A 15,685-nucleotide genomic window follows, 5' to 3' on the forward strand; every position below is an offset into this window, starting at 1 on the left:
CCGATCACTTATCTAGATAGGAGCATTGTTTTGAAGGAGAGAACTTGAAGAAGCCTATTAACGAGGAGTTCACTTATGAGCATCTCTTCTATGCTTAAAGCTCCTTGCCATGGTTTGCAGATATTGTGAACTTTCTAGTAGCCAAGGTGGTTCCGGAGGGCCTTGACAAGCATCAAATGAGGAAGTTCTTTCATGATGTCAAGTTCTATTTTTGGGATGAGCCGTTCCTATTTAGAAGATGCGCGGATATGGTGATTAGGAGATGCACTCCCAATGAGCAATGGGAAGCGGTGATTAGAAACTGCCACTCAAGTCCTAGTGGAGGACATTTTGGAGCTAATCGGACGGCGATGAAAGTACTTCTATGCGGATTTTATTGGCCTAGCATCTATGGAGACTGTCAACAGTTCGTTCTTCATTGCGATAAATGCCAAAGAACTGGGGGCGTCTCCAAGAGGAAGGAAATGCCGATGACAACTATTGTGGAGATAGAGCTTTTCGATGTGTGGGGGATCGACTTCATGGGTCCATTCCCACCATCCTCTGGCCATCAATACATCCTTTTGGCAATCGATTACGTTTCCCGTTGGGTGGAAGCAATCCCTACTTCGGTCAACTCCTCCAAGGTGGTGATCAACTTTGTCAAGAAGAACATTTTTACGAGGTTTGGGGCGCCAAGAGCCTTACTTAGTGATGGGGGTTCTCATTTCAAGAACAAGTGGTTGGAAGTCGTGTTGAGCAAATATGGTGTCAAGCACCGAATCACTTCCCCATATCATCCTCAAGCCAATGGTCAAACTGAATTGGCCAACAGAGAGATCAAAGGCATCTTGGAGAAGACGGTGAATGCCAATAGAAAGGACTGGGCTTTGAAGCTCGATAATGCATTGTGGGCGTATAGGACGGCGTATAAAACGCCAATAGGCATGTCACCTTACCAGTTGGTGTATGGAAAATCTTGTCATCTTCATGTGGAGCTTGAGCACAAGTCATATTGGGCAGTGAAGCAGTTAAATGCCAACTACTACAAAGCGGGAAAGGAAAGACAATCTTATCTGAATTTGCTCGATGAATTCCGAAATGAGGCGTTCAAAAATTCTGCCATCTACAAGGAGCGACTCAAAACATATCATGATAAGATGATCGAGAAGCGGGAGTTCTTCCCGGGAGATTTGGTGCTGTTATTCAATGCTCGGATGAAACTCTTCCCGGGAAAGCTTAAATCAAGGTGGTCTGGCCCTTTCAAAGTCAGAACTGTGATGAAGAATGGAGCTTTAGAACTTGAAGTTGATGATGGGAGAGTGTTTACGGCCAATGGTCAGAATGTGAAGAATTTTCATACTATGGAGCAGAAGGAAGAAGTGTTCCAACTCTCCTTGGAGCCCCAGTAATCTGCTATGGAGATGTCGAGCTAACGACTTTAACCAAAAGCGCTTCAGGGGAGGCAACCCCTAGTAGGTAACTTTATCGCTTTTTGTGTGTTTTATCCTTTTGAGTCTCTTTGTTTTCATTTTCTTTGTTTAGGGTCTTAGTTGTTTTTTTTTGTGTTAAGTATTCTATCAAAAGTGGAGTTGGTTGTGCTTGGGAGTTGTCATTGTGCAGGATTATAGGTGAAAAAAACGGACCTAAGGGGTGCAACAATCAGATTCAGCAAAAAAAAATGCCCAGAACTTCCACCCGGCCGGGTGGATTTACATGCCAAATATTACACCTGGCCGGGTCATCCGAATGACAAATGAGGAGTCCAGAAACATTCACCCGGTCGGGTGGGTTTTTGCGTTGAAAAATTCTACCTGGTCGGGTCGACATTTTTGTTCATAGACGGTCCAGTAAGTTTCACCCGACCAGGTGAATTTTTAGTTCATTAATTCCACCCGGCCGGGTCGTCGTGTTTGTTAAGGATGGGTCCAGTGAGATTCACCCGACCGGGTGATTTTAAAGTACATTACTTCCACCCGGCCGGGTCCGACTCGGCGAGCCCTAATTATAAATCAGGTACACCCGGCCCTTTTCTCTCACTTCTCACCCGGTGCCTCTCTTCCTCATCAATTTTTTCGACCAAAACACACACAAATTCACTCCTAATCTCACACACCCACCTCAAATTCGCACACCCATCTCAAATTATCACTTGATTGAGTGTTTTGGTCCGATTAATTTGTGCATTTGGTGGATTTCACTCAAGAGCTTAAAGAGAAAGCCCTAATTTTCGAATTCTCTCACTCTAAGCAACAAAGGTATGTTTTTCACCCCTAATCTTCTCTATCTATGGATCCGAAGTTGTATTTGGTGATTGGTAGGAATGTTATAGCTTATGCAAGATGAATTGATGTTAGTTATGTGCTTCACTTGAAAGAATGTATGAGCTAAATTGTTTCTTGTGTGGTGAGATGAAATCTTTGACTACGAAATGGTGAGTTGAATGAATTTCATTGCTTGCAGTCGATGCTTGATGTTTAAGTTATGAGATTGCTATTGCTTGTGAGATCGATGTTGATGAAATTGATGTTCGAGTCATTATTCTATATTGGGGGGTGGTTGATGATTTTGTGAGTTTTAGGGATTGAGTCTATCTCCCTTACTTGGTTGTTCTAACATGCCTCATTCTAGGTACTCATCACATGGCCCTAAAACCTCGCACAGTGGGTGTCACACTCCACAAAGGTGAGTCGAAGAAATGGGATGCATTGGCGGCATTGGATAGCATGCCATCTAGATATCCGAGTCTGAGCGCGCTCAATGGCCTCGGTATCAAACATTCTTGGGATATCCTCGTCGAGGCTGGCCATCTCACGCACTTGTTCGCGAGGAAGTTCGGGTCATACAAGGCCCTAACGGTAGAGTTCTTCACCACACTCAAGGTGGAGTACTCCGGGAAACGGATTGAGTCGATGTCCTTCCGACTCATGAATGAAGCGCACGACCTTACCGTCGATGAATTTAATGAGCTCTTCCAGTTGAGGGAAGAAGGTGAAGAATGCCTTTTGGAGGAGCCCCGGCCTGCGGATTATAGGAGGGACGAGTTCTGGTGATTGATTACCACTGAAGCGGCTTTCAATCCATCGAGAGCCAAAATCAACGCCATCAGAAACCCAGTGAGTTATATGGCGAAGGCCCTGGTCTACCTGCCATTTGGCCACACAGAAGCGGGAAGCATTTCATCAGAGATGCTATTCTTACAATGGGGAATGCTCAGCCGAAGGAGGATCAACATGGGTCATTACATGATTAAGCACTTGGAGAGACAGTCGAAGAGGACGACAGGAAAGCTCTGTTGTAGGGGAGTCGTGGCAGCTTTGGCATATAAATTCGGGGTCAGTTTTGAAAATCGGATACAGGATCAAGGACCCACCCTACTGGACTGGGAAACGCTCGAGAGGGCGGCCATTATAATGGTTTATAGCCGGGGCGTGGGGTATTTCAGGATAGAACCGGGGATGTGCATCAGATTCCCCGACCCGCAGCTCTTCGCAGTCGGAGGATGGAGTTACCAAGAAAACTGGAAATTGAAATCCCCAGCTCATATGGAGAAGATCGAAATTGACCCTCCTCAAGGAGAAGGTGCCCCAGACGCTAGGCTGGTCTTCATAGAACCAGACTATTTGCCGCAGCCTAATATCCCCAAGGAGCCTCTGCAAATTCAAGATGCGCCGGCGGCCATGGATGAGGAAGGTGAGGAGACCGCCTCGGAGTTTGAAGTGGGTCAAAGCAGTCAGCCCAAGAGGAGTAGACCGCAGGGGAGACCGTCCAGGGACAGCTATTTGGCAGAAATTGCCGCAGGAGTACGTTCGCTTCAGGTGAGCCATGATCAACAAGTGGCCCGCTGGAATCAGGCGAATGCGGAGGCGATGGCTTGGAGAGCCGAGTGCGACACCCGGTTGGACAACTTTGGGAACCGGCTTGATCACTATGGGGAACAACTGCAAAACCTACACACTCGCCTCGACGCTAGTGATGCAGCACAACAGGCTTTCTACCAAGCTTACTACGCGAGATTCCCGCCGCCTTCGGAATAGAGGTACCTCAACCATCCACTGCTCTTCAAACTTATTCTATTCCCTGTCTTGAATAAGTTTGGGGGGTTCTGACGTGGATCGGTTGCTCTTTCCCCTGCTTGTTTAAAGATTATGTTCTTGAGACTATTGTTTTTCTTATTCTTTCTCTTCTTTTAGTTAATTTTGGATTTTTGGTGTCATTTGGTGTAAGTCCCGCCTGTGGGACTCGAATTCGAATATGGATGAATGTAAGATAATTTGTGCTAAGAAAAGGGTTGATAGCTGATGATGATAATTGTTTTGTCTTGAAAATTCTGGTTAGAATGGTTAGGGACCTGCGTGATCAATTCATGATTTAATTGTGAGTGAAGTGCTTGTTTGCTTGGTCAATGCTAATCCCGGTGAGATTTGAGCCATATTTTATTCATGTGTGATACAATTGGGTACATGCTTTTACTTCTAGAAGATGAAGTTAGACATTCTTTGATTATCCTCAAACACTTGTAAATCCCTAGTTAGCTCTCATAGCCAAAATGTATTTGATTGTTGAAAAATAATACCTTAAATCACTCTCTAAAGTGAAAGCCTTGAGAAAAGGGAAGTACAGTGGTAGTAAGCGTAAATGAAGGGGTTTTTTTATAAAAAAAATAATAAAAAATAAAAAAGGAGGTATAAGCTAGACGAAGTCTAGAGAAAAAAATGGTGTTATGTTGGAGACAGTAATAAGTGGATATTGGAGGCTAGGAGGAAGCATGATGAAATCGAGCTTATCTGAGTTTTATTTTGATGAATAGTTATTGTTGGATTATGTGCTGCGAGTATACTCTTCAGTCACTATAGCCTAAATGTTCCCTACCGTCCAAAGAGCCTACACTACAACCCGAATAAAGACCTTTCTGATCTTAGGTTCACCTCCAAACCCGAGCAGATGAGACGTTTGACGTTGAGCAAGCCTATGGTAAACATTACATGTTACTTGATTTGAGTGTTTATATTATCTCTTATATACTTGAGTGAGAGGGAAAATGAAAAAAAGAAAAAAATCACACTCTCTAAACCTTGTGAGAGCATTGACACCAAGTGATATACGAGACAGTAGCTTCAATTAATGTTTGGTTGATTTTTGTATGTTTCTTACCTTCGAGCGTACTTTAAAAATTTTTCTGAAGCAATACATCAATCCCACATCTATGCATGAGTTTGTTCTTCATGATTTCTTATTCTTATTTGAGGACAAACAAGAGTCCAAGTTTGGGGGAGTTGACAAACTCGTATTTATAGTGTTGTGATTGGTATGTTGATGTGCATAATTGTTGAGTTTTTGTGCTCAAAATGGTTATTTCCAGCCAATTAATCTATGTTTCGGAGTTCACGTGTTTGTCGAGTGTTGTAAGCAAAAACAGGCGAAATTGGAGCAAAAACAGAGCCACCCGGTCAGGTGAATATATTGTGGTTAAATTCCACCCGGTCGGGTGGCAACTCAATGCCTATCGGAGTCCAGAGAGGATTACCCGGCCGGGTGAATTTTCTGTACAACAATTCCACCCGGTCGGGTGGAACTTTTATAAGGCGAAGACTCCAGAGAGTTTCACCCGGCCGGGTGAATTTTCAGTTCTATAATTCCACCCGGCCGGGTCCGTCGAACTGGCGATTTTGTTTATTCCAGATGCGTTTTTTTGAAGGAAAATAAGAGGCAAGAGCTAGGGCAACTCGATGGATTCTCAACTTTCCGCCAAACACACATTCCCTCTCTCTGAAGAACTCTTGGAAGAAGATTGAAGATTCAAGTTTCAATTCCTCCGCCAACTGTAATTTGTATCATGAATTCTATTGTTTTTCTTAGTTTTGATTTGTTTTCTACCATGAACATGAGTAGCTAAGCACCTTTCATGTAGAATTCTTGGTGAAGATGCATTGATTCATAGTTTTAATCCAATTAATTTCGTTTTTATCTTGCTCTTGTAATTGTTTGAATTATTCTTGTGCTTTTTCCTATCAATTGCTTGATCACAAATTGGGAGTGTAGGGTTTCTTAGAGTAATCGGGAGATGAAATAATTAATTTTGAAAGAGGAATAATTAACGCCTTAATTCAATAAAACTCGGGAGAGTTGAGATTATGAGTGGGATCTTTAATCTAATCAAACCTTTGGGAGTTAGGTCTAAGATTTAGAAGGAGACTTCACTTATTACACATAATCTACAGATTTCTCACCTCGGGAGGGGGTTTAATCTACCTTTGTGATTGATTCAACAATTCTAGAGACTTTAAATGGTAAATTGGTTTTAATTGGGTTAGGCTATGAGTTGTGCATCGGATCCTAGAATTCTGCATATTGCTTCATCACCTTACCCAACTTGCTTTATCGCTTTCTTGTTAATTGTTCTATTTTATTCTCTGAATTTACATGCTTTTAGTAGTTGTTAGTTTCAAAACCAAATTTCCTAGATTGTCTGGATAGTAGTTGAAATTTGTTCGTGGTACTTAGGTTTACACTTAATTGTCTCTGTGGGATACGATATACTCTTGCTTGCTATTTGCTACGATAACCCCGTACACTTGCGGGTATTAATTGGGTAAAATAAAGTTGAGTCACACCGCCTGCATCCTCTCGCTCGCCGGAAACCGCCTCCGGGCGGCGAACGTCGGCGACAGCGGCTTCATGGTGATCAGGAGAGGAAGTGTAATTTTCCAGTCGCAGGCGCAGGTGTGGGGGTTCAACGCGCCTTATCAGCTACACGGGAGGTTGAGAGAGGGGCCGGGGCGGGCGGATGAGATGGCGGTGGAGGTCTAGAGCGGCGACGTCGTGGTCGCCGCCACTGACGGGTTGTTCGACAATATGTTCCCCGAGGACGTGGAGGCCGTCATGGGGCGGTGCCTCTCGGAGGGGCTGGAGCCGCAGATGGTGGCGCGTGAATTGGCCGAGGTGGCGCACGTGAACGACGTCGTTTTAGGTGTTAGAAACAACGTCATTTCATCCCTTTTCCGATGACATCCACGTCAACTTTCAGGCATGCCACATGGGACGCTTACTTACCGAAAAACACAGGGTCAGGTCAATTTGGGAGATACCAGCAACCCGGCAAAGTTGGTGACTTTATACGCCAATTTTAAAGGTCGTGAAAAAACCGTAATTCGGGAAAAATTTGTGACTTTTAAGGCAGTTATCCCTATATGAAATGCATAGAATCTTTTGATGTGTGGTGTGTGGACTCCTCGCAAAGAAGAATTCTAGTTGGCCTACCCTCAAACAAATCTCTCTATAAACACCTCTTTACACAACAATTTTTTTCATCAAAGTTCGAGAGTCGTGGTGATGGGTGACCGTGTAGAGAGTGCAGAGTGGATGCCTTCAGTCGAGGATAGCAAGGTTAGAGGCAGAAGATTTGAAGAGAGTATAGACCACAGAGTGAACCGACCCTTATAAGGTTTTACAAATAATTCTAGAATTAGTGTAAATACTTGGACTACATTAAGATTGTTAGTCATAATGTATAACATTTGTTTTTTTTTTGAATTTCCATGTAGTATTTGTTAACATAAATAAAGTTTAATTATATAAATTATTATAACCAAATAATTATATTCTTCATCAATTTAATGATGGATATTTGGATTTTAGATTTAATATAAGAATCTTATATTTTATTTTTATTATGTTAATTTTCTATATATTTATATATATACTCTCCTCATTTCCTAAAAACAGGAACTTTGAAAACGGCACGAGTTTTAATACAAAAATTGGTAAAATAAGAAAAAAGAATACAAAATATGGATAAAGTAATAGAGGTGAATAGGGAAAGTATTGGAATTAGTGTTAGTGGGGGTAGGATCCATTTCCTAAAATGGAAAGTTTTTATTTTTAGGAAACTGACTAAAACGAAAAGAGTTTCTATTTTTGAAAAACAGATGAAGTATATTTATTTATTCATTTGTTGAAAAATATAGTCGTACGATGTACGAGGGTTAATACTAGTATAGTATATAGAACCGAAGATGTGTATTGTCATTAGCATGCTTTATTGCACTTTTCAATTTATAATTTAAAACCATGAATTCAAATATTTAAAAGAATGTATTCCTTCTAATAAAAGAATATACTTCCTCCCCTGTCCATAAAAATTAATCAAATTTGTGGATGACATAGATTTTAATGAGAAATCGGTAAAGTAAGAAAGAGAAAAAAAAGTAAGTAAAGTAAGAGTGATGAAGAAAAAGTTAGTAACGTATGAGAGATAAAAGAAAAAGTGAAAAAAATATAAGGGAGAAACTTTTCATTTTTCAGAAATTAGATTATTTTTTTATGGACATCTTAAAATAACAAAATATGACTATTTTTTATAAATGGAGGAGTATATCTTCTACTCCTAATTTTATACTATATTTCTAGTATCAAATATGAATATAAACGCGATACTACTCATAAAAAATAATACCCCTTACTATAATTAACATGCTTTACTGCACTTTCAATTTATATTATATTAGTACTCGCAATACATATGGAGAAAGTTCTACATTATTACATTATTATCAATGTTACATAATATAATTAAATTAAGCGAGCTGCTAAATCTAAGCCATGGTCCAGTTTAAAATTCATTTTTTCTACAAAGACCCAATTTTTAGAAAATATATGGATACAGGTTGTTTCAAAAATAAAAATCCAATAATATAGTACCAGACCTTAACCTTAATTAACCGTAGTTTAGGTTTACATACACTCGTGCTAAACATGGATTCAATTAATATAATAACTTAATTAACCTACCAATAATTGTAGGTATCTATCATGTGTTGCACAAGACTTGAAGAGGCGGGGGACCCACCGTTGCCCCCTATACATCGCATGAAATTATATTAAGAAATTAAATATATAATTAATAAAGCCCATTGCTTTAATTAAGACAGATTTTGGAATCATTTGTAGACTTATGCATTACTCAATATAACTTTCTCCAGCATTTTATTTTCTTAATCAAGCTGTTCAAGCCTTTAATTGTGTCTCTTAACTTCCATCAAAAGATTATCAGTGAATCCTAGTACGCCCTTTTGCTTTTGAGTTGGTAAGAGCATCCGCAACGCGTGCCGTTGCGGTGCCTTATTTCGTTCCGGAGGAACGGAACCGCGGCGGCACGTGTTGCAGCCGCCCGTGTCGTCGCCATTCCGTGCCGGTGCCGTGCCGGGTGCCGTTCCCGCGAGACGCGGCACGACACGTTCCGCCACGCGCCGAGGCGACGTGGCGGCCTCCCATTCGACGCGTGACGCCCACTCGCTGCCCCGCGAGTGGGCGTCGTCACGGTGACGCAATAATTCGATTTTTTTTTTAAAAAATCGAATTTAATAAAAAAAATATTTTTATTTATAAAAATTGTTTTTTATATTTAAAAACAATTTTTACAAATAAATGAATACTAGAAATTCGTATTAGCCCATATATATTTGATGGGCTTGCGAATTTATGAAACTCATTCTTGGTTGTCTCTCTTTTATAGAGACATCCTTGAATGTTTTTTGTTCCACTTTCGATGTGGGACAAACTCATCTTGGTTGTCTCTATAAAATAGAGACATCCTTGAATATTTTATGTTCCACTTTCGATGTGGGACAAACTCATTCTTGATTATCTCTATTTTATAGAGACATCCATGAATGTTTTATGTTCCACTTTCGATGTGGGAAAAACTCATTCTTGGTTGTCTCTCTTTTATAGAGACATCCTTGAATGTTTCATGTTCCACTTTCGATGTGGGACAAACTCATTCTTGGTTATCTCTATTTTATAGAGACATCCTTGAATGTTTTTTGTTTCACTTTCGATGTGGGACAAACTCATCTTGGTTGTCTCTATTTTATAGAGACATCCTTGAATATTTTATGTTCCACTTTCGATGTGGGACAAACTCATTCTTGATTATCTCTATTTTATAGAGACATCCTTGAATGTTTTATGTTCCACTTTCGATGTGGGAAAAACTCTTTCTTGGTTGTCTCTCTTTTATAGAGACATCCTTGAATGTTTCATGTTCCACTTTCGATGTGGGACAAACTCATTCTTGGTTATCTCTATTTTATAGAGACAACCTTGAATGTTTTATGTTCTACTTTCGATGTGGGACAAACTCATTCTTGGTTGTCTCTATTTTATAGAGACATCCTTGAATGTTTTATGTTCCACTTTCGATGTGGGACAAACTTATTCTTGGTTGTCTCTATAAAATTGTATTTTAAATTATGTCAATTTTTATTTTTTTAGGATTTTAATTATGTCTTTTTCTATTTTTTTGAATTTTAAGTTGTAATGTTATTTTAATTTTATTAAAGTGTGTTTGTTTTAATTGAATTGAGTTGGAAATAAAAATAAAAAATGAAATTGAATGAATAGTAATTTAAGGAACGGTTAAGGAACGGTTAAGGAACGGAGGGTTGCAGGTTCCGTTCCTTAGTTAAGGAATGGAGTAAAAAAGTACAGTGGGGCCCGCAAATAGTAGTTTAAGGAACGGTTTAGGAACGGTATAGGAACAGCGTTGTGGATGGCCTAAGCCCACTTGAAATTGAAATTGAAATAAAAAATAAATATTGAAACACAAAATTAACAAAAAAAATAAAATACCAGTTCATGCTCACTCTCTCATCTAAATCTTATCTTTCCCTCAACCGACTCCACCTCTAAATTTGTAGATTCTGAAATATCTATCTTGATATTTATCTTTCGTTTTAAAAAAATAATTGTAGTAGTACTATATTATTTGTATCATGCATAAAATGCAAGGTGGATGATAAATAGGTTCGAAATTTATAGTCCATATTTATAATTTAAGGTTGTTAATTTCCCTTGATTATTTTTAGTTAAGAGTTTAGTGATTCATGATTACAAACTAATAATCCATGTGAATCCAGTGATTAATTTAATTAAACTATAAACGAGTATTTAATACTATTACTATTGTACCAATATTTATTCAACACGATAGCTAAATGAAATATGTACTCCCAGGTTATTTATGACTACAATATTAAACACATTTATTAACTCAACATAAAACGCACCCTCACTTTGAGTTAATATTGGCCCCATTTTCACCTGTACACTTCATTGATCATTTCCACATTTAACACTCATGTACAATTCTTGATGGAAATTAGCAGTACTATTTTTGGCACTTCAATTTCAAAATAGACACATTTAAAATATGGGATGAAGTTTTCTTATTATGGAAAAGCTAAAATTATTATTTGTTACATAATTCCTGGTGATTGATTGATTAAACACTGTGTAACACAAACTAGCTGTTTATAGAAAAAGGGGTGCTTCTAAAGTGTCATTTTCTCCAACCCAAAATTATCCAGTAATGTTTCATATCCTATCTTTTACTCATAAACAAGTTTGTTAATAAAGTTATCTATTAATAATATCATGAATCATGTCATAGCTCCAAAAAATAAAAACACTAATAAAAATCGAATTACCATTATGTATTACACCTATGAAACGTGGCTCACACATAGCTTTATGTACTCAACAGGATTTAAATGGAAAAAGGAAAAAGAAAAAACAAGATTGTTGCCGACTGCACATTCTCTCTCTCTCTCACACACACACACACACACAGAGTAACCATGGTTACTTTTTCACTGTTCAGAATACCTCAAACCCAAACTTAATACACATGCAGCAATTTGGGCAAGAAAATTTAGAAACATCAAAGGAAATCATCTCCTTCTCATCTGCTCTTCCAAAAATAAAAGTGAAAAGAGGCAAGAAATAAATTCTTCTTATTTCTGCTGCTGATTATTTTGTTCTGATTTTCTCTTATAGTCTCTTAGCAATACATACTTTCTAGGAAAGTGGAAGAGCTCGAGATACTGGTGAGCAATTTCATTCAATTCCTGCTCTTCGTGGATTGTGTATTGTTCCCGAATTTCATGTTTTGCTTACATTTGAAAGTTTTTTTTCGCCTTGTTTGTGGACATGCATGTTCTGTAGATGCCTTGTGTTTGAGATCTGAGACTAAGAACTGCGGCTTATTCGGATTTGAAGAGTGGAGGTTCAATTTCTGTGATGAAGTGATGTTGGATTGGTTTGTTGGATGAGTTTGGATTCCGTGATTTGGAAATTTTCAATCTGGAAGTACTGGATTTTTTGTTGTTCTTCTCAGTTATTTGGTTTTTGAAGTTGAACAGCTATTGAGAATTGGGATTAGAAATTGGTATGGGGGTTGTCGGTTGGAGTAATGAGGATAAGGCGATGGCGGCGGCGGTTTTGGGAACTAAGGCTTTTGATTACTTGTCGTCGAGCTCGGTTTCTGCTGAATGCTCATTAATGGGGATGGGGAATGATGAGAATTTGCAGAATAAGCTTGCAGATCTTGTTGAGCGCCCAAATTCTTCCAATTTTAGTTGGAATTATGCAATTTTCTGGCAGCTCTCTAGGTCCAAGGCTGGGGATTTGGTGTTGGGATGGGGGGATGGGTGTTGTCGAGAACCTCGTGTGGATGAGGAATCTGAGGTTACTCGAATTCTTAAAATGAGGCTTGAGGATGAATCTCAGCAGACAATGAGGAAAAGGGTTCTCCAAAGGCTGCATACTTTGTTTGGAGGAGGCGGTGAGGAGAATTACGCGTTTGGATTGGATAAGGTAACGGACACTGAGATGTTCTTCCTAGCTTCAATGTACTTTTCCTTTCCTAGGGGTGAAGGGGGCCCTGGGAGGTGTTTTGGATCTAGCAGGCATGTATGGTTGCTCGATGCATTGAAGTCATCGGTTGATTTCTGTGTTAGGTCATTCCTTGCAAAGTCGGCTGGCATGCAAACTATTGTTTTAATCCCAACTGATGTTGGGGTGCTTGAATTAGGGTCTGTCAGATGCATCCCAGAAAGTATGGAGCTAGTCAAGATGGTTGGATCTTCCTTCTCATCGTTCTCTTCACTCAACAGGTCCAAGCAAACTGCAGCTGCGGCTTTGGCGACAGTAATGAACAAAAAAGAGACGAATGGCCACATTCCTAACCTGGCTATTCGTGACCGACCAGAAGTTGTTCCCAAGATTTTTGGGCAGGACTTGAAGTCCAGTAATGTGCAATTCAGGGAAAATGTTTCCATTAGGAAACCAGAAGTGCAAGAAAGGACTTGGGACGCAAGTGGAAATAGGAACAAGGTACCATTTACCAACAATAGCAATGGTTTTCATGGCGCTACATGGACACAGTATAGCAATTTAAAGAGAGGGAATCCACTAGAGGTTTACAGTCCTCAGACTCCAGCCAAAAGGCCTGCTGAGATTGTCAACGGGAATAGAGAAGAATTCATGATAAATAATTTTCAGCATCAAAAGTCGGCTCAAATGCAGATAGATTTTACTGGAGCGACCTCAAGGCCTTTAACCCCGCATCCGCAGAGTCTCGAGTCTGAGCTTTCAGATGTTGAGGCTTCATGCAAGGAAGAGGCTGCAGGCCTATCAGAAGACAAGAGGCCAAGAAAGCGTGGTAGGAAGCCTGCCAATGGAAGAGACGAACCCTTGAATCATGTAGAGGCAGAAAGACAGCGAAGGGAGAAACTGAACCAGCGCTTCTACGCTCTACGAGCTGTTGTACCAAATATCTCTAAGATGGATAAAGCTTCTCTCCTTGGAGATGCTATTGCTTACATAACAGAACTGCAGAAGAAGCTGAAGGACATGGAGTCTGAGAGAGAAGGAGTTGGCAGCATATCGAGAGAAGCATCTGTTTCAGAAACTTATTCAAACAGAGAAAAACAAGACCTGCTGGCTTCGAGCATCAACATCGAAGCTGACCGTGAAGAAGTCACTGTTAGGGTCAGCTGCCCGTTGGAGACACACCCAGCATCAAGAGTCATCCAAGCAATCGATGATGCACAGGCAACTATCGTCGATGCAAAAATGGCTACAGGGAGTGAGCGAGTGTTCCACACATTTGTTGTCAAATCCCTTGGATCCGAACGGTTAACTAGGGAGAAGCTGCTTGAAGCATTTTCCCGTAGATCCAGATCACCCCATCAGTTATCTCTCGGGTAATAGAATTATGGTGTTGAACAAATTAAGTTAGTTGCTTTGCAGTGTATCATCATAGAAGCTTTTGAGGAGATTTTGATATACAGCAGTTAATGCTAGAAATAGGGGAGGAAAACTTTGTTTTGGTCTTCTAGGATAGCAAATCTCTAGTTGCTTATAGTTTTATACATATTTAGTCAAGATTAATTAAACCTATCAATTTTAGATATCATCCTTATTTATTTTCTTCTTTTTGGGTCTTTTGGAATATGTGTATCTGATTTGGCTCATTTTCTTGTGTTCTAAGTTTTGCACTTGTTCTAATCTAGTTAAGATACAAAGATAGAAAATCTAGTTTTTTGTAGAAAGCATACTTAGGATACGATGCTGGTTTTACCGTATTCTATAATTAATATGTTTTAGTGAAAGTGTATAAAATAATAGAACTCCTTAAAATGATAATTTGCAGAATTTAGAAAAAATGATGAAACTTGAGAACAATTATTAAGTGTGAATTCCGCGTCTAAATATGAATGTAATTATTCGAAATGTTGATGATAGTGACATAGATATTCGCCCTTATTTTCCCATCTGGAATTAAATAAATTGGAATAAGCTGTCAATGATGAATTGCATCCACATGAATATTCCACATGATAAGTGTGAATGCACGCACACCACAAATACATGTACTACTACTATTTTATTATGTGCAAATCGAATAACGTGAGTTAAAATGCAGGAAACACGTGAGCAAAATTCAAAAGCCTACAAATTAGTTTTTTTGCTTTTCCATTTTCTCTAGCTTTTATTTTATGGCTGAAATTAATAGAACTCAAGGTAGCATTTCGTCCGTGACCTTGTAAATTGTTTACACGTATGATGATAGCCTAGGTTGATGGGTTTATATAATTTTCAACTTGAACTCAGAGTCCAATGTCCTAACCACTAGACTAGACCATGGAACCTTTTTCATATGTTTCTACCGTAAACATTATTTGACTGAGTTCTTCTTATTCTAACTTAATGCATGATTCATGAAAAAATCATATCTGCTTCGTATTATGCATTTTTCTTCACATATTCTCTATCAACTAAAAAGACAAAACAATAAGGAAAACACATCTTTTGGTCATTCACAACCCCGTTCCTTAAATACACCATGACATTTTACCTCATTCCTTAATCAATAAACAACACGTCCACTCATTTATATGGAGTATTTATGGGTCTCACCTTTTTTGTCTTTATTTTTTCTATTTATTTTAAGCTTTTTCTTTTTATTTTTAGCTGTAATTTATCTATCCCAATTTAATTAAATAGAAAATTCATTGAAATCTTTAAATTACATTTTGTTAAAAGATAAAAAATACATAATTTAAATCCTATGATTACAATTTATTGATCCATTTGTCCCAGACTTAAAAATCCATTTTTAAGATTCATTTTGTCATTTTGGGACGTCCACTACTTGAAGACCCATTTATTTTTTTTACACTTTTTTGGAATGTGGACACCATATTTCACTAATTTTTTCACACATAATTAATTATAAAACAAAACTAAAAGTGAGACTCAAATTCCTGCTTCCACTAACTTTTTTCACGCATTTTTCTTCGCATAGTCAAATACTCCAATTTTTCAAAATTCGTACAAAGTTAAAATGAATCTTTAATTA

At 38.8% G+C, this 15,685-nt stretch overlaps 1 protein-coding gene across 1 annotated transcript; it reads left to right on the forward strand.

Moving 5' to 3' along the window:
- The first annotated feature begins 11,545 nt into the window (after positions 1–11,545).
- Positions 11,546–14,268, forward strand: LOC121792396 (transcription factor MTB1-like). Its single transcript, XM_042190318.1, has 2 exons — positions 11,546–11,867; positions 11,986–14,268. Exon 2 carries the CDS (start codon positions 12,211–12,213, stop codon positions 14,029–14,031), a length of 1,821 nt encoding a protein of 606 aa, XP_042046252.1. The 5' UTR covers positions 11,546–11,867; positions 11,986–12,210; the 3' UTR covers positions 14,032–14,268.
- Positions 14,269–15,685: the final 1,417 nt, after the last annotated feature.

This window comes from Salvia splendens, chromosome 2 (assembly GCF_004379255.2).
Source record: "Salvia splendens isolate huo1 chromosome 2, SspV2, whole genome shotgun sequence".
Taxonomy (NCBI): Eukaryota; Viridiplantae; Streptophyta; class Magnoliopsida; order Lamiales; family Lamiaceae; genus Salvia; species Salvia splendens.

Bases quoted from the DNA above. Each gene is read 5' to 3' on its own strand.
- LOC121792396 (XM_042190318.1), top strand. From the start codon at position 12,211: ATGGGGGTTGTCGGTTGGAGTAATGAGGATAAGGCGATGGCGGCGGCG.